The sequence below is a fragment of the Pygoscelis adeliae genome, unplaced genomic scaffold, assembly GCF_000699105.1.
Source record: "Pygoscelis adeliae isolate BGI_AS28 unplaced genomic scaffold, ASM69910v1 Scaffold53, whole genome shotgun sequence".
Lineage (NCBI taxonomy): Eukaryota > Metazoa > Chordata > Aves > Sphenisciformes > Spheniscidae > Pygoscelis > Pygoscelis adeliae.
The window spans coordinates 441,688-460,311 of record NW_008824468.1 but is presented as its reverse complement, the minus strand read 5'-3'; the positions used below and the strand labels follow the sequence as shown (position 1 = coordinate 460,311).

The window sequence follows — 18,624 nt, the reverse complement described above, 5'->3', positions numbered from 1 at the left end:
AAATGTTTTGTTAAACTTCAGATGTTTTCTTCCCTAAAATACTTAGAAGCAGGTTCTCATGTACTGCTTTTTTATCTGATGCTGGTACTAAAGAAAATAGAGAGTAAGTGAAATGTTGCAATTTGTTTAGTTAGGCCTTTCAGTAAAATGTTCTCAGGTGTACAGATATTCCAATGAAACTCCCCATTACTATGTGCATCTGATCATATCACAGCCTGTTCTCTCTTATACAGAAGACATGTATATGATGGTTGTACCTGAACGATCTGGCACAGTTGCGTTAGAAATCCTGTTTGCATAATAAATCCTGTTTGCTTAATGTTGTGAATGTTCCTGTGCTCTCAGAATGTTAGTAAGTAGGCATGAGGCAATGCTGTCTGCTTCAAGAACTTGTTTATTGAAGGTTCACACTCTGGGTGTATCTATTTGCAAATGCAGGTCTTGCTGTAGGTGTGAATTCCACCCTCTATCCTTCACTGCTGTTTGTGTAGCTGCAAGAGGGGAAGAATGTGTTTCTCCCCTTCACTTTCTCTCAGCCTTTGGTGAAATAAGAGGGAAACCTTTCTTATGTCAGATTTTTGACCTGCATGATAGCTTGTTTTGTAATGTAGATGCTTTTTACTGTTATGAAGGCTTCTTGGCTTCTAGCTCTTTTGGCTCTAAGGTAGCCTTCTTTTAGTCGCTTGCTTTTCTTTTGATTGATCTTACTCCACTTTGACCTCAGCATTGTATATGTTGTGTTGTTTATTTAGATATTCCTTCTAATAGCAATGTTTGAATCTATTTTGATCATCAAATTCATAGTTGCTACCTTGAACAGAGCAGTGCATAGTGTCAGAAGGTGCTCAGTCCGGTTTTCAAGCCAGTAGTTAAAGTAGATCTTCCACGTCTGAAGAAATAATCACTAACAAAACAGGGCATCATAAACAGTATCCAGTGTTGTCTTTCAAAGAAATGAAAGGTCCTTAAAGACAGAGCCTGTCTAGAGTCAAGGTGATAGAGGCCATTTCCTTGTAGAATTGGTGGAGGGGTTAACTTGAATTCTGTATACTGTGCTAGCTCCAAAATGTTCTGGTTCACAGGCGGCATTCTGAGCAATTTGTCAGAGATAAGATGTTGATTTTGGCACTGTATGTGGCAGCTACAAGCTCTGTATGCCCTTCAAACATTGAGGAAATGATTTAAACAGTCAGTTCTTACTTCAAGCAGCTCCACCAAGTGTTGTGTCTGTAACTGCCTGAAGTGGGTCTCTCTATCTCAGACTGTCCTACAATAAGATTTTTGAGCTGACAGCAAATCCAGGCTTGCTCCTGGAGCCGGGATTTTAGATTTACTGGTAGATCCTTCAACTCTTGTTGCTACTTACCTCCAGCCACAATGAGTGCTTTGAACTTTGCAGTCTCTTTTACAGTCTTAGGACTTTGCCAAAGAGTTGGCTTTTAGAAGAAGGTGAAATGTACGACTGCACTCACTCTGACACAGTTTTGCTCGGGGCTGGGTATTTTACTGGGTCATGAAGTGATAGTGCCTTCCTGTTCATCTCAAGGGTGTTAGGGTGGCTACTTCTTGAAAATGGATGAGAGTTCTACATTAAATTTAGGGAGGCTAAATGGATTTATTCAGACTCTCCTTGTTCTCTCAAGGTTTGCATAGTGGCTGTGTCTGCTCCACATCCGTGTATTAAGGGCTTTTGGTTTATTCCCGCACAGTTACTGATTTGCTTTTCAGAGACCTTGAAGTCTTTCTCCGCAATAAGAATCCAACGCCTGCCCCCCTGGATCCATATCTAATTTTCATTTCTATGATGTGGAAGCTCTTTGAAATGTGTTAACGTATTCCTTTCTCCGTGTAGATGGCCTTATGGTCATATTAGCTACGTTGCTATCTTCAGCTTTTGATGACTGAGTCAAGATTGTGGCTGTGCTTCTTATGTCCCTTTTTTCTAAAGCACAGGGTTACTCCCAAGGCCATCAGAAGTTCTGAGGTGATCTTAGAATATCGTGTAAGTGTAGGTATTCCTGCATCTTTTTCCTAAATTGTGCACATCCCAGGCTGAGGTTCCCTGTACAGCTTGGATATTAAATGGGATTTTGATCTTTTTACCAGGGCACGTATTATTGAGTTAATGACAGAACCCTTTAGAAAGTCTTTGGAGCTGACCATCTTGACACACAAGGTTCCTACTGGATAGCTGATTTTGTGAGACATTCCCAGGACTTGATCAAGAATATTTCCAGTGTTGATTAGCTCCATTTTACTAGACCTCAAGCAGCATTTGTGTCAGCCTTGTGTGATATGTCCAGCCTTGCAGATGTCAGAACAACTGATACAATTTTTTTTTCAGATAACAGGCACATATAGGTTATTTCTGTAGACATCTTAAAGGAGAACAATTAAAGGTAACCAGCCCTCTCTGGGGACTAGTGATTTTACTTTCTTTGTGTTTGTCACATAGCTCTGAGTCTTGGCAGTGACTGTTTTGTTTTGTAGTGTCACTTTGGACAGGAGGAAGAAGATACATGTAGGGCGAGGTCAAATGCAATTGTTACGGTATCTTAGCAAATTTCTGTCTGCAGAACTGCCTATCTGTTTATGTGCTTGCTCTTAGCTCACACTTATTACAAGGAAGCCACTTTCGTTAAGGTAGCTTAAGAAATATAGTTAGAACATCTTTGAGTTTGTGGTTTCTCTTTAAGCTAACACTTGCTGCTTGTTTCTAAAACATTTTTGCAAATGCGGTACCAGTGAATATTCAGAACCACTAAGAAAAAAATCTTTCAAACAAAAGATGACTTAAACTTTCTTGCTGTACTTTGACAATACATAAAGCCTGATTTGGATTATGGGGAGGCTTTTTTATTTTGGTTCAGTAGGAGAGAATGAAGAATCTTAAAGATTCCAGCTTTCCCCCCCAAAGACCTTGAAAATCAAGTATTGTAAACAGTGTTGTGTTTGGAAAAACTGATTTTATGGTTGCAATGTCATCCTTTTTTTATTTGAGATGGAAAGAACAAGCATTAAATTGTGATCAGGACGTGACAAATAAGTAGATATTATGGTCAGCCTAAGATTATACCCTTCTGGTTTTCAAGCCCTGAAGAAAGACGAAAAATAGCTTGTCTCTAGTAATCTGCTTTTGTTTGTAGAGCTTTAAATAGAATTTGTCCTTTCTTGCCAAATGGGCTGTAAGCATACAGAGAAAAAGGAATTAGAATGGATACCAGTTTCACACTTGTAAACTAGTTAGTAAAATGAGTGTTCGGCTCGTAGTCTTTCACATACAGGATGAACTTTGCTAGTCGTCTCTAGATGATTTTTATAAATCAGTGTTCTATTCTGTTGTTTTGTAGATGCTTATGAAACAGCTAAGATGTTATGTGAACAGTACTATCAGGTGGCACCTGATCTGGAAGTTGAAGAATTCAATGGTAATTGTGAAATTAATTTGTGATGTATGTAAGAAAAAACATTTCTAATACCTGTGATTTCTAGTTTTGTTAATTAATTGTAAGTTATGATTTGAACGCTGCAGTCCTGTATGCAGAGTTACTTTTCTTCTTCTAATGTGTCTACATGGGCACCTGAATTATAGTTTATTATTGTGACGTTTGTTTACTTCTTGATGCTGAATGCAGAGTGCTAGCTGCTGAATTCGCTGTCACTTTAAGGAAAATAAAATGGTCAAGAATCCTCATAACTGGGAAGGAAACACACCTGCCTTCTAACTAATCTTTTAATAGAGCTGAAATCTGTTTCATTTTGAAGTATGCTTGTAAATTCCACTATCAGTCCCTGCACCAGTGGTGAGCTTTTCTGTGTAAGACGGCAAAATTGGAAACTTTTTTTACATAGTCTATGCTTTAAGTCCTAGCATAAACTTCGCACATGAAAATCTGTTTCAAGTTGATTGCAAAGATGAAAATTGGATGCTACGAAACTGATGAGACAGTCCTTGTCAGTGTATTGACTGATTTTTGTTCATCACTTCTATTGACAGAAGGTAGATTTTTTTTTAAGTTAAAAAAATAAATTGTCTTGAGTGATCGTTTCACCAATTTTGGACAGCTGTCCAAACATAAGACTAAGATGTTTCCAAACTTCAGCAGAAGAATTGCAAAAGTCTCAGAAATGGGTAACACTTAAAATGGAGAGTGATATATGGGAACATACGTTGCTCAAAGTACTGTTTAATACCGTAGAAATCCTTCTCTACACAAAGTGATATTGTCAACACTGATGCATTACTACCAGCCCCCTCTCCCAAAATCAAAGGACCCAACCTTTCCCCTCTTCCAAAACAGTGATTTTAGAGCTAAAAGTGCTGAGTGCTACAGCAGAGGAATCAATGCAAAATTCATTGGAAGGCCAAAGTAAAAAAGATCCAACAGTAGTGAAAACAAGTTGCTGGATCTCATAAAAAAAGAAGTGAGGAAAGAATTACTTCTTTCCTTTAAACTAGCTTATTATCAATGTGAGGAAAGCGACTTTGCAAATTACCTCATGAGCAACAATAACATGGTTTCTACATGTACTCTGTGCCTCAAATGAGTACGAATCAGTCTGCCTTGGTTTTGGGGATGCATAAGAGAATTGGAGTATGGACTCTGACAAAATTAACATAATGAAACAGCAAGTTGCCTTGCAACTAATTATGCAGAGCATTGCTTTGGTCTTCTCCTTTTCCTAGGAGTTTTCACTACTGTGTCTCTTAAAGTAATAACTGGTATTATTATCAGCCCTCAGTGCCAAAAAGTTGACTCCAGTCACGTTCTGTGTGCATGTTTGTATCTTCCTGCAGTTTATGAAGCAGGCATTTAGAGACTTTTCTTCAATCTGAACTGCTGCCGAGTCATACAGGCTGTGACTGTATAATTTAATGCCAGTAGGTATTTGAATGTTCAGGGATGACTGCATCTTCAGCACCAAAACTGTCCTGGAATGTATTAAATGCAGCTGTATAATTTCCTGCCAAATCAATTAGCACTCTAGCACTCAGAGCTGTGCCAAGCCATACACCTCTGCCGAAACACTAACAGGACAACAGTGGACAAACAATTCAGTTATGATTTGGAATAAGAAAACTGTGATATTGTTTGAAATATATTTTGAAAATTTTTATTAATACTTTACATTTTATATGTTTTAATTAAGGGAAAATATGTAGTTGTTTTTAGAATATTTAAACAGTGACTTTTTTTTAGTTTAAGAATCTTTTTGTGCAGCAAATATTATGCTTAAATATTGTGTGTGTTAAGAAAAAGAAAGTTTCCCACTTAAGTAGGAAAGTTCTCTTAGTTAACGTACATTGTAAATACAAAACCAACCACTGCTTAGTTGAAGTTTCATATCTAAACAAAGTCTGTTGACATAGATGTCTTTGAAAATCATCATTAGAATGTGTTATTTCAGGTGATAGCAGTAACTGAAATTTATGTTTTTATTTCATGGAGCTAATCTTGCACTTGGAAAATTAGAACATGCTTACATACTTGTCTTTGCCTACAGTTTCATGTTATTCCTGTAAATAGAAATGCTACGAAATACTGTTTTGAAAAAAAATAATGTCTTTATTTTTATTTTTTTAGCTAAAGCTCCAAACAAGCCTATTCAAGTAGTCTATGTACCTTCTCATTTGTTTCATATGTTATTTGAATTATTCAAGGTAGGTTGCACTAGTTAATATTTGGAAGGGTTTTGTGAACTTACATTACTGTTGAAACTGAGATTCTTTTCAGTTACAGCTCTTAATGTTCTTTCAGTTTTCCTTTCTTAAGGTTATTCTTAAACAAGTGAAGAGGGTTTGAAACTGTTAAAAGCTAGGCTTACAGCCCCCTCTTACGCCCTTGTGTACTTAAAAAAAATTTCTGTGTTTTCCCACTTCTCCTTTTGTGCTTTTGCAGCTGGTTAAATTAAAACACTCATGATAGTCTATTTTTGCAATGATGATATATTCATTACCTTGCAATTTTCATAAGCTTGCTTCTTCATTGCATGTTTCAGGACTGGTTAGGATCAGTGTCTTTTGTTTATTGTGAAAGCAGGCCATATGTCTTTGAATAGTGTAAATTGCATGCTTTGTTTTGGTTTTATTTGTGTTTTCTGAATAATTGGAACAACAGTGAAAATGGAACATGTGAGAGCTATTGTATGCTTTCAAGTAAGATAGGTGGTCTCTAGGTGGTGCAATTGAACACCAGAAATTCAGGGGAAAATGCATTTGGTCAGAGAGAAACATTTCCTAAATAATGGTATTTTGGGTTTGATTTCTGACATTTGTCAAGTATATTCATTTAAATCTTACCCTATTTTGTCATTTGTAACATTAGTTCTAGGGCAAAACAGGTGAGAATTTGTGCACTACTTGTAGGTATGTTTTGGTACAAGTCATGAAAGAGTATGAAACCAGTAAGTTGTAGCTGTAAGTAATGGTAATCTGTGACAGACTGGCAATGGAAACTCTGTTAATAGATATGATAAAGTCAGATTCATAGATGGTGACTTAACAATTATGTGACCCAGGCTGAGAAAATCAAAGCTTGTTCTCTGTGGTGAACATCACTATTGGTGTTCTGCAAGGTGGAGGTGAAGGGTGTTGTCATCCCTTTTATATAATTACTTGATTTCACACAGGAAAAAAGAAAATTCTTGCTTTATGTTCTCTGACTCTATATCAAATAGATAAAAGTATGTATAATGGAGTTCTGATATAAAAGTTTAACTGGACAATTCATTGACTTGAAAGCACTTCTTGAATTTGTTTTAAATACAACCTTTTCTGTCTTGTATACAAATGTAGGACAAAGTATCTAGATTCAACAAAATAAATGCAAGTTCTAAGTTGTCACAAAAAGCATATATGGTAAAGTTAGAACCAAAGACACTGTTTTTGCTTTTATCTTCAGAATTCAATGAGAGCTACAGTGGAGTTGCATGAAGGCAAGAGAGAAGGCTATCCATCGATCAAAACCTTAGTCACTTTGGGGAAAGAAGATCTATCTATTAAGGTAAATGCCTAAAAATAATTTGCAGCTTACAAACCTGCTAGGTTTATAATAGTATGACTTGTAATTTGAAAAGACACATTAATTACTGTATCACTTCTGACGCTTCATATTCGTTAGAATAGAATATTTTCAGTTGGAAGGGACCTACAAGGGTCATCTAGTCCAACTGCCCGATCACTTCAGGGCTGACCAAAAGTTCAAGCATGTTACTAAGGGCATTGTCCAAATGCCTCTTAAACACTGAGAGGCATGGGGCGTCGACCACCTCTCCAGGAAGGCTGTTCCAGGGTTTGACCACCCTCTTGGTAAAGAAATGCTTCCTAATGTCCAGTCTAAACCTGCCCTGATTGATGCAGCTTTGAACCGTTCCCACGCGTCCTGTCACTGGATCCCAGGGAGAAGAGGTCAGCACCTCCCTCTCCACTTCCCCTCCTCAGGAAGCCGTAGAGAGCAGCGAGGTCACCCCTCAGCCTCCTTTCCTCCAAACTAGACAGACCCAAAGTCCTTAGCCGCTCCTTTAATATTTCTAAAGTCATTTAAATAATGCTGCTTGAGTTTTGCAGGTTTTTTTCAGAACATATTGTTTAAAACTCTTAACTTTTCATTCCTCAGATAAGTGATCAAGGTGGAGGTGTACCATTAAGAAAAATAGACAGATTGTTTAACTACATGTACTCAACAGCACCCAGGCCTAGTTTGGAGCCCTCGAGAGCTGTGCCTTTGGTAAGCAATTGCAGTATGTATTTAAATGTCCCTTTGCACTACTCTGGTTGTATGTTTCCCTTCACTGCAATCTACTGGATCAGGTTTTCCATTGAAGAAATTATTTATCATTAGCATTTCTATGCAGGTAAAACATATCAGGAAAAAATGGGTTCTGTTATCACGTAGTCTTTGGAATAGAAAATTGCATTTCTTTGTCTTGACATTATATTCTTGGAAACAAGCATGTCTGCATAAGTACAATATTTTCCCAGGTTAATGGACAGGATTTTTAGTGCTGTATTACTGAGAAGGTGGATAACCTAATGAGCTCCTGTTTGGTGTATAAATTACTGTCTAAGTTTCCTGTAATAAATGTATTGGAAAGGTGAGCCACACTGTCAGAATTGTAGCACTTGAGAAACACCTCCTGGTAATGCACAAGCTTATACTGAACTTTGAAAATTATTTTAATGTAAGTTATGGATGGTAAAAACACATTTAAAAAAAAAAAAATTTCCCAAACCTGCACATGATATGAACACTTTTGTTATATTCCTGTTCAATTGGAAATATCTTATGTGATATTCCCTTCTGAGATGTGTCAGGGTCAGATTTCAAACAAACAAAATTCCCCTATAGTTTCTTCTACGCAGGGAATTATTTCAGTGTTGAATGTGTAGATTCTTTTAGCAAGCATGATTTTTAAAATTATTATTAAAATTAAATTATTTCTAAATTATTTTATTAAATTACATATTGGCTCATTTTGATAAAAATGATATAGCTACTGTTACATTTGCTTGGCTTTCAATAAGTGGATTAATACTGATACTGTATTCTTGCCGCTTCTCGTCTTTGTTCTCTGTTGCTTCTGATGCAATCCTTTTATCTTCAAGCATGTTGAGAAAAAGTTGATTCTTTGAGAAATTTCCTTTCCCTATTTGGGAACACTCATGCAGCATGTTGTTAAGTGATTGGGTTTGGTTTGGTTTTTTTTTTTCCCCTGCTGATACTTCTGTGCTTGAAGTGCCTTCAGGCAGCTAATAAAACGTGGTGCAGAGAGTATGTGACTATTTCTGATATAAAATAATTAAGTGAACTGAGGGTGAAACCAGTTCAGGGATAATAAATTTCCTTTTAGATTTTTAGCAGAAAGTCTTTATGGTACTTAGTCCACAGTTGATAACATTGTGACACAAGTGCATTGTTTTCACCAGTGTTTGAGGCCACTGTGGTAGCTGTGAAACCCATTTCTGTATCTGCATTGACTTGATATTAATCCTTCACAGCTCCTACCTCTACAACACATCTTAGTTATGTTTCAAACTTTTGCTTTTTCATAGAAAATCGTCTTGAATGGGATGAGTGATAGGGAATAGGCCTTAATTAAAATATAAACTTTTTTCTTTATGTCAAGAATGGTAGAATCTTTCTTGATTCATAATCTGCCTTTGTTCTGTCTCACTTTTGATCAGCAATTTACTATAGCAGCCTACAAGGATTTCCTGAAACTTGTTCTCACTGTAAACTTACACCTTGATTACCAGTTGTATTCACGATTAAAATGTCTCTTTGTGGCTCTCTGATTGTAAAATGTGTTCATCTTAGGATTGACACTATTTTTTTTTTTCCCCATATATCTTTAGCAATGCAGTCCTGTGTTTATTTCCTCATTTTCAAGACCGCTTACTTTTGATTCTGTGGCATTTATACTTAGTATTCTTCTACTGTACCCCATTTTCAGGCCTTGTTTTCCTCTTCAGTCTATATGGCACTGTAGTGAGACCTGCAAAGTATCTCCCCTCTCTTGTGAACCTTTTGCCCTGCGAGTCTGACCGATGCCTGTACGTGACTGAATGTCGAGTTGTTAAGCTCTGTTATTTAAATGTGCGTGCAGAAAAAAAAAGTTGAGAACTGGGACTCTATGGCATATCTTTCCACCAAGAGGAAAAAGGACTTAGCAGTGAAGCTTGACATGTTATGTATTATGGCCCAGATCAGTTATAAAAACAATTATGCTATACTTTGTATGTCAGTCTAGAAATAAAAATCCTTCAGCAGAGAAGGTTGGCATAAATCCTCTTGAAAGTCCATACAGAAGGAAAGTTTCTTTATTGCTTAGTGCCAACGACCAAACCACTTAAGAATTACGGTGGTCCAGAAGGTAGGTAGCTCTGTGCTTGTATCATTCTTGACTTAGATAATATTCTAAACTAAATTGCAATGCAGTGTAAATAGACATATTTTTCTGTTCTAGCACTCCCTCCCCTTGTTATATGATCTCCTGTCTAGTTTATGAAACATTCATGGACTTGGGGAGTGGAAGAGAGGGATCTTTTTGTTGATTGGTGAAACTTCTTTCCCAGTGTCATTGCAAATGTTGTTTAAAAAATGCTGAGAAACCTTGTTACCATGGCAGCTTTTGGATTCTAGCAGGTCTTGGGTTCATCTGTACTGCTATACACAGAGTGGAAACGTCAGAAACACATGGTAATATTTAATGATAATTAGGCTTTCTTAGAGAAATTAATGATTCTCTTTCTGGCAGCATTTGTTTATAGTGGGGAAAATGTGGCTTAAATTAGGTTTAATTAAACCTGTAGACACTAGTAACACAGAAATTTAATAATTTCCTATTTGTATAATGCATACTGTAATATTTAAGGAGAAGTTGGCTCTAAAAAGCTTTCCCTTCTCAAGGCAGATGTGCCATCATTGACTATATTCTGTCCTCTAGGTCAAGCACAGACCTATGTAGTAATCACTTCTTGTTAATCGTCTTTTGCAAAATAGACCTTTTGCAAGGTCTTGCCTTAACAAGGTACTTGTCTGGGATCTGTTGCCTTCATATTTCTAAGTTATCTGTTTTGGAAAATACGCTGAAGACAATGTAGAGAAGAGACAGGAAATTTTTGGAGGAGGGCAGTATGAAATAATTACGTGGGTTAGCACAGAGCGTAAAAATATTCTCCTGGAAGGAGCAGGAGGCAAACAGAAGTTGGGCATGGGTTTTAAGGAGGTGTAATTCTGGAGAGGGGAAAGTATAATGTGTTTTCAGGCTTGCTTGATACTGCCCTTTCCTTGAGCTGTTCCTGGGAGTACGTACTACATACGATTTGCCTGTCGGTTGCTGTGCTTTTTAATTTCTGTAATGTATTTATTGTTTGGTCTCCAGAAAAGATGCAAGTCAGCTTTTGGAATTTTTTTTCATCCTTGCTAAGGCAGTCAAGTAACTTCCATTTTTTAGAGGTTAAGAAAGAAATGCGTCTAGTTTCAAGACCAGATGTTTGGAAGTGATACGTGTGTAATTTGAGAATTACATTTTTAAAGCATACTGTTTGAAAAAGTGCAGCTAAGCAACTGTTTTAACTGTGGAAAGGGATACTAATAGCTATAAGTGGTGTGAGTAGAAAAGGGCATCTTTGGCACTTCTGTTTCTCATTTTGCTTAGAACAACTGAGTGAGCGACTCTAACCAATTTAAGATCACTAAATTTAGACTTCTGTAAAAACAAGGCAAAGAGGTCAAAAGATACTGTAGAGATAGTAGATGACAGCAGGAGAATTTGTGATAGATACTGTAGTACAAAGTTCTTTAATGTTCACCCCTCCCTCAAGGGATTTCCTATAAAGTGATACCACATATTAGCTGTGCATAATGCTCACAAGTCCTCCTTCTTAGCCTTCTCTTTTTTGCATCACTATGGGGCTTTGTTTTTAAGATTCAGGGCATGATTCTCAGTTATCCGTCAGGTTGCCTCTGTAGAAATATTATAGTGGAATGAGTTTATTGGTTTTCTGGTCTAATTCTTCTTGTAATCCACCCTTATGGGAAAGTTGTATTACTCCATTGCCTGGTATACCCTTCTTTTCAAATGCTTGTGTGTCTGGAATCCTTCCTTTATTGCTCTGGATAGTCCTGAAAAATTCAGGGGTGGGGGCGGGTGAATAATCAACCACTGTGATTCTCAGCACATACCCAGTCATCTGAAAGAGTCGATGTGTAGACCAAAATCTTACTCCCTGGCTGCAGTGAGAGTGCCTTGGGTTTGTTTATAACTTTTTCTGAGAAGAGTGGGTTGGAAAAGGTGCCAAGTGTGTTGACCTTGTTGCAGCTATGGTTATGAATATTAGTGTTGTAAATTTAAAATCTAAAATTTGTACCTGTCAAGTCTATTATGCTTTGAAAATTGCGTGGTCTGTACAGGGTCTCGGTCCTCAGATCATTCAGCGCTGTGGAATCCTGATCTTGTGTTAGATGGGTAAACACCGGCGGGCGTTATTTGCCTTGTGTTGCTTTGTATGTAGTCTTCTGCAGTAGTCTTCTGATCTGTATTGCAGTATGGCATCAGCAATCACTTAATAGTGTGACCTAGATGAAGTAAACAAAGTTGTCTCTGGCTTTCTTATGTAGTCTCCTAAGTGCGGAGATGTTTGAGAATAATAATCCCAGGCATGGGGAGAAAAAACATGCTGTCAAAAATCTCATTTTTACCAAAGAAAGAATGGAATATTATAGCAATGGTAATCATAGCAGTAGAGAGTATCGGTTTGCTTTGATGACTGGAGGCAGCATGTACTGCCTACCTGCCTCTTTGAGAAAATGCAAAATGGACAAGGTAGTCCTAACAAAGGACTCTATTTTTCCCTTCTCTGTACTTAAACTAAAAATTTATGCCTAGGAGAAGAGGAGATTGCTCAAAAGGCTGAATACCAACTTATAGTGTAGGCTGCGTAATAAAGGAAAGCTTGAAAAGTAATTTGATGCAAATCTAATATTTAGGTATCTTCTGTTTTATAAATGATTGCAGTGATCTGTTGCATTTTTTTAACTTTCCACCATGTTTTTCCTTTTGTTTCTTTGTTTTTGTAGGCTGGGTTTGGCTATGGCTTGCCAATTTCTCGTCTGTACGCTAGGTACTTTCAAGGTGACCTTAAACTCTACTCAATGGAAGGCGTTGGTTCAGATGCTGTAATTTATTTGAAGGTATGAATTTGACCCTTTATAAGCTAGTAATGCAGTGCAATTTGTTTATAGCAGGCTGAATAAGTGAACTTTCTCTCTTTTCACTCTTCAACTTGTTTTCAAATTTGTAATTGCTATCTTCATGATATTTTATCTAACTCAGTTACACAGAATCCTAAAAACCAAGGTTATAAATATTAACCTGGCACTAATACTAGTTAGTTTGCTTTGATTTTTTTTTCAGTCCCCTGTGTTGGATCTTTGCATTTTGTTAATCCATCATAAGTGCTGAATTTTCAGAGCTGCGTGATGAGAGATTATCATTAATACTTTTGATTTTCATTAATACTTTTGATTCTAAAAGTTTTGACCACAATACAACTGAGAAAACGATTGACTAACTCCTGACTAGTAGACATATTTTTCTATGCAGTTCTTGACCTTTGTGCAATAGACTCTATTGATCCTGTTGTCATTTCTTGGGAGATCCCAGGCTGCTCAGGGACTTAAGGTTGAAACTAACTGCTTGAATTTCATCAGGGAATTTAAAAGAATATAGCATATAGCTCATGTGCAGGTCGTTGGCTTAGCGTTGTCACTGTGCTTTGCTGTATGTAGCAAGTGAGTTGTGGAATCCTGTGCTAACTTTAGTTTCTGATGGGTTTAATCCTGTGCATGTATGTGCGGAGGAAAAAGGTATGGCCTTTCTCAGAGGAAAAAGGCATGCTAATGGACTGAACTAGATCAGCCCTCACAGATCAGTGTGCTGACGACAGAGTCCGAGTTTGCTGAAGTGAAATGTTTAGGTAACGTAGCTGTCTGCCCCGGGTCAGTGACGCATCTCCCTTAAATGTTTTTGACCAAACCTTTTGTTCTTGCTTGTAGACACCACTCCCTGGAAAAAAGGGAAATATTTTAAAGTGTTGTTATTTTCTTTTAACTTTTACTATGACTAGTACTTTGACTATGAATGGAGCGATTAGTCACAGCTGAAGTATTTTCAAAATAGTGTTATGACATGTAACCCTTGGATAATTGAGACACTTGTTCGATACAGAAGTTGTAACTGTAGAACTCCCCTGAGTATCATCTTGCTCTTGGTATCTCTAATGATATCTTACCATTGCTTTTGTTTTTCCATAGGCTCTTTCAAGTGAATCATTTGAAAGACTTCCCGTTTTTAATAAGTCAGCATGGCGACACTACAAGACCACACCTGAAGCAGATGACTGGAGCAATCCTAGCAGTGAACCAAGGGATGCTTCTAAATATAAAGCTAATCGATAATTTGCCACCTTTTGTCTCTGTTGGAGATAACCTCTGCATTCAGTATAAAGTCTCTGCTTTGTTCCAAAATCCTTCAAACCACAATAGCTAATTACTTCCAAACAAAGACCTAATCAGGGCATTGAAAAATACTAAGAACAAAGTGATGATTGGGACTTAACGGAAGGCACTAAGCACGTTTGGTATGTGAATCCTGTCTACTTCACCAGAATATGCTTGGTTGCTTCAGTCATGCATTGACAAAAGGGATTGCACTGTGATTGCACTTAAGAGTACAATGTTGTAACATAAAGATACTATTTGAAATGGCCAGTTTTTATTTCAATATAAGGATTGGCAAGATGTGCAGGATCCCTTTAAATGGTGAATAGTATCTTGCACAGCAATATGGTATAAGAGAAAAATTCTAATGTAGTTAAACATACGCTTTGAAAATCCACTCTTTGCTGCATTTTATATTGCACGGTGTCACCTGTTACAGAAAATCCCTTTGAGCTCTTCAGATCTTATATCTAATGAGCTTATAAATGTATAGTTCTAAAAAGGGTTGTGCAGCTTTAAACTGATGCTTTCCCCAAATTCCCAAATCCATATGTCAAGTGCATACAGAAATTATGTTGTTGTAAGACATTGGGACTTCCACTTCTTGGTATGCACCTTAATGATTTTCTTGACAAGCAAACACAGAAATGCATTTCTATACATTTTTCCTTGTTTTGAGGAAAGATCATAAGTAGTTAGATTATCTCTCCATGCAAGAAATTCTGTCAGCAGAGGGGCAGGGGGTAATTCAATTTCATGAATTGAGAAATGCTGAAAGGCCAGACAGCCAGTCATACAAATGAATTTGCCTTAAGAGTGTTGGTTGCTTGGAACCTGATTAGTTTAAAACCTGTAAATAGTTTGCAAAGTTATTTATATATTCAATGTCTGACTATAGTCTGGTATCTGAATTTGTAGTGTATATAAAGATGTTGTACACCAGCTTTTGGAAAGTGTCATTGGTCTAAATACATGTAACTGGAAATACTGTAGAAATGGGAGGGGCAAAACATAGCTGGTACCTGATTTAAGGGAAAAAAAAATCAAAGAGAAAAAAACCCAAGTATTTTCCCCTTAAATTTATTGTAAGGGTTATTGCTGACCGTTAGGAAACTGTTCTTCACCAAGTCTTTGCCAAATACTGTTTCTGATACTATGGCCTTTCAGAAAAATCTGTGACATTTAGAAGTTCTGGTGATATCCTAGCCGTGGGAATGAAGTAGGTGAGTTGTAAGCAACTCTGATGCACCCTCAGTTTCTCTTAGGTGTTTTGATATTTTTTTGAAAGGTATTGCAGATTTTAGCATGGAAAAATGAAACTTGTTTACTAAAATTGTGGGGGAACTGTCCCTTTTGTCCTCCCAATATTTATTTTTATAAAGAACTGATCTATTAGGTAAACAGGGAAATGCTGAGAAATTCCTAGGTATTTTTTAAAAAAAAAATCTTAGTTTGACTTAACGATAGTACTTTGCACTTACATAGCACATTTCATCAAAGGATTACAAAGTGCTTTGAGCAATAAACTTCATATAGCCTCATTTCTCTGAAGAGTCGGAGTCCTTACCTTGCAAACCCTTACTCTCATCTGTTGCAGTCAGTTCAAGAATGTGTATGTGAATAGTTCATGAGTTTGCAGGGCTTGAGGTTCTGTGGGCTTTTCACTACACTGTACAGATAAGTCACGTTGGAGCGCCAGGCTGTTTTAACGCTCTCTCATACATGTCTCTGCGGAGTGCTGCCATACTCTTCAGAGGTGGAGATACCAGGACAGCTGCTGAAGGCCGTCTGACTTGTTAGCTGGTAAGCGGTGCCCTTCTGAGCCCCCTCTGCCAGCAGGTAGGAAGCGGGAGCGTGCTGATGGGGCTGTCCTCCTCTTCTCCCGAACCGGACTCGTTTGACCCTGGCTAGGGGATCTTTACACGGCACGGTGAGGGTGTAACACCTGTGGCCTCCAGAGCAATAATTTCCCACGACTGCAGGTGCTGCTGCAGAGAAGGCAAATCGCTATTCAAGCGATACAGCTATGCTGCTGGGGTGAAATCAGAGTGATAGGTTGACTGGAACACCAGTTGGAAGTCACATCTACTAAAATTTAGGCATATTGAACTTGTTTTCATGAAGTGAATATAAACCATGGAAGCCAATGAATGAAAGCTGAAGATACCGTGAAGGATGTTATGGTATATAAGTCATTTCACTTTATTCACAGAGACAGCTGGCTGGCTTTCAGGGCTGGTGTGCTTTGGGACTTGAACAATGAAGTCCCCTGAAATGGCACCTATTTCCAACAACCCTGAGCAGGTACAAACAGCTCTGAGCAGGAAGGTAGAGCACAAGGAATGCATTTTCTTTCCATTTCCCAAAGTCTGTTTGTGGGCATTATGGTGAATATGAGCGAGAAGCAACTTTTCTCCTCTCCAACCTTGTCTAGGCAGCCTGTGCTTTAGTGGAGATCCAAGGTATGCCATAAATTGTTCTTCACTCACTGTCCTCACGCCATGTTTCTACATAGGGGTATTAGTCTGACAACTGTCTTAGGAAACAACAGCAGCAGACCTTCGACTGGAAGAGAGTTTTTCAGTGGGTATGCCTGAAAAATGAGGGTGGATTCGTTTTTAATACGGCTAGTTTAACTACAGATGCTGATCTTTTTTCAGTTCCTTCTACCTTTGATTGGAGTCTGTTATAACTATTTGTTTTAACATCTCGGGGCTGTTAATTCCAAACTTTCTGATGATATAAAAATGTATTTCTTTTTTTTATGGATTTCAGATGTATGGCCTGCTAATGTTATTGCAACCTGCTTGTCTTGAGTTACAGGACACATAAATAGAAAAAAATGTTTTCGGTGAAAATGCTTCGTATCTGTTGTGTTTAGTGATTAACAAAAACAAACTGAGCAGGACATGTTTGCTCCTCGATTCTTCCTGAGAATTTGCAAACAACTTCTATGTGTCGTAGTGTAACAAATAGTTTAACTTTTTTGTCCAGTGTGCATTTTTCTGGTGTATGTGTCTTGAACGTGGTCTATGACTCCCCTGGCTAGTTTACTATTAATAGATACTGAAGTCTCTCCAAATCATGTACATATTTGTGCTCCCTGCTTTTCTAGGCTTTGAGGCTAACAAGGGGTCTTTCAGAGTCAGCACTTGATGAGACATATTCAGAAGATACTGAAATGCTTCTTTTACAACTCAAATGCGCAGTCTTTGCCTCTGTACTTGACTGTGATGACCTAGGATAGTACTGAGAAAGTCTTTGTCCTGCTGCAGTTTGTGCTACCTCTTGGGCAGTGTTTAAAGCAGGTCCCTTGACACATGCTTGAAGAACAGGGATATTAATTGTTGTGTTCTTGGAAAACTCATGTACGCTACACTTGCTGCTCCAACTGGATAACACACTTTTCTTTGTCCTCAGTGGCATGTAGGATTTGCTTTCAAACAGCTGTTCACTTTCTCCAAAAAGTGAGCAAGAGCCATCTTTCAGTGTAGTGCAATCTCCTATTCACCTCCACCCAAATTTAGTATTTAGGGTGAAATCTTGACCTCATTGACATGGAAGACATTCCCCCCCCCCTTAATAAGCACTTTTAGATCCTTATGTGTTAGGTGCTGCAAAGTGCAAAGTGGTCTTGATTGATATAAATAATTTTGTAGAAAACAGCCTAAATGTTTATTTTTAGTATTTATCTCTTGAGGATAACCATGTCCACTGTGCGGTGTTCAGTTTCCTCGTACGTTTCCTCGGTTGCCATATAGATGCTGTGGTTTCCAGTAGCTCTTCATCTCTTCTTCCTGACATAGTCACCTGCCTGTGAATTAATATATATAAACGTGTTTTTGCAGAACTTAAGAGAATATGATGGCACATGACAGAACGATGTATTACTGAGTTCAAAGGTGAGTTTATTCACAAATGAGGAACACAGTTATAAATTGTGTAGCAACTTCAGGGCTGAATCTTGCAAATACTTGCACAAGTAAACAGTGTATGAGAGTAATCCCACTTAAATGAATCTGTTCTCGAGGTCAGGACTTAAGCTGTTGACATGAATTTGAAGCAATGAAGATTTGTGTAACTGAAGTGGCTTTCTAATTAAAAATAAATAAGAATCTAAAGTTCACGTGCTTTAATTGCAGTATTATGTTGCCTTAAAAGATCTCAGAAATTGGCATAGAGAACTTGTTTGTTTCTTCAATCTAGAGCTTTTTATGTAGTATCAATAGGATTGACGTGTTTGTGATAATTCTGACATTGTCAAACTAGTGTTAATTGCTTTATTAAAATTTTTCCTATGAATTGAATACTGCCGAGAGGTGCCAGATTGACAGGCCTTTGAAGTTCATCCCCCTCTGTAGATCGTATCAGGCAGTGGCAGGGCGTGTTTCCAAGTGGTGCACTATCCCTGCTCTCCGCTGCTCAGCAGGGACTGTCCTTACGCGCGGGACCTGCTAGCTGTTTCACGCTTGCCGTCTCTGAGGAACTGCTAACAGCGCGCTAAACTTGTACTGGGTTTTATGATGCGAGTTTCTGACGTGGGTGGAAATGAAGTCAACTTGTTCCCAACATCGGTTATGGGACAGAACTCTTAGTGGTGAGCTGGCCTGTGTTGCACCTG

At 37.9% G+C, this 18,624-nt stretch overlaps 1 protein-coding gene across 1 annotated transcript in view; it reads left to right on the top strand.

Annotated features, from left to right (window-relative positions):
• Positions 1-15,541, top strand: part of PDK3 (pyruvate dehydrogenase kinase, isozyme 3) — a 35,959-nt gene extending 20,418 nt beyond the window's left edge. Inside the window, exons 5-10 of the mRNA XM_009321122.1 lie at positions 3,351-3,428; positions 5,586-5,662; positions 6,903-7,004; positions 7,617-7,727; positions 12,582-12,695; positions 13,818-15,541. Coding sequence (XP_009319397.1) covers positions 3,351-3,428; positions 5,586-5,662; positions 6,903-7,004; positions 7,617-7,727; positions 12,582-12,695; positions 13,818-13,961 — 626 coding nt within the window. The 3' untranslated portion in view covers positions 13,962-15,541. The remainder of the gene's footprint in view (positions 1-3,350; positions 3,429-5,585; positions 5,663-6,902; positions 7,005-7,616; positions 7,728-12,581; positions 12,696-13,817) is intronic.
• The last annotated feature ends 3,083 nt before the right edge of the window (positions 15,542-18,624 follow it).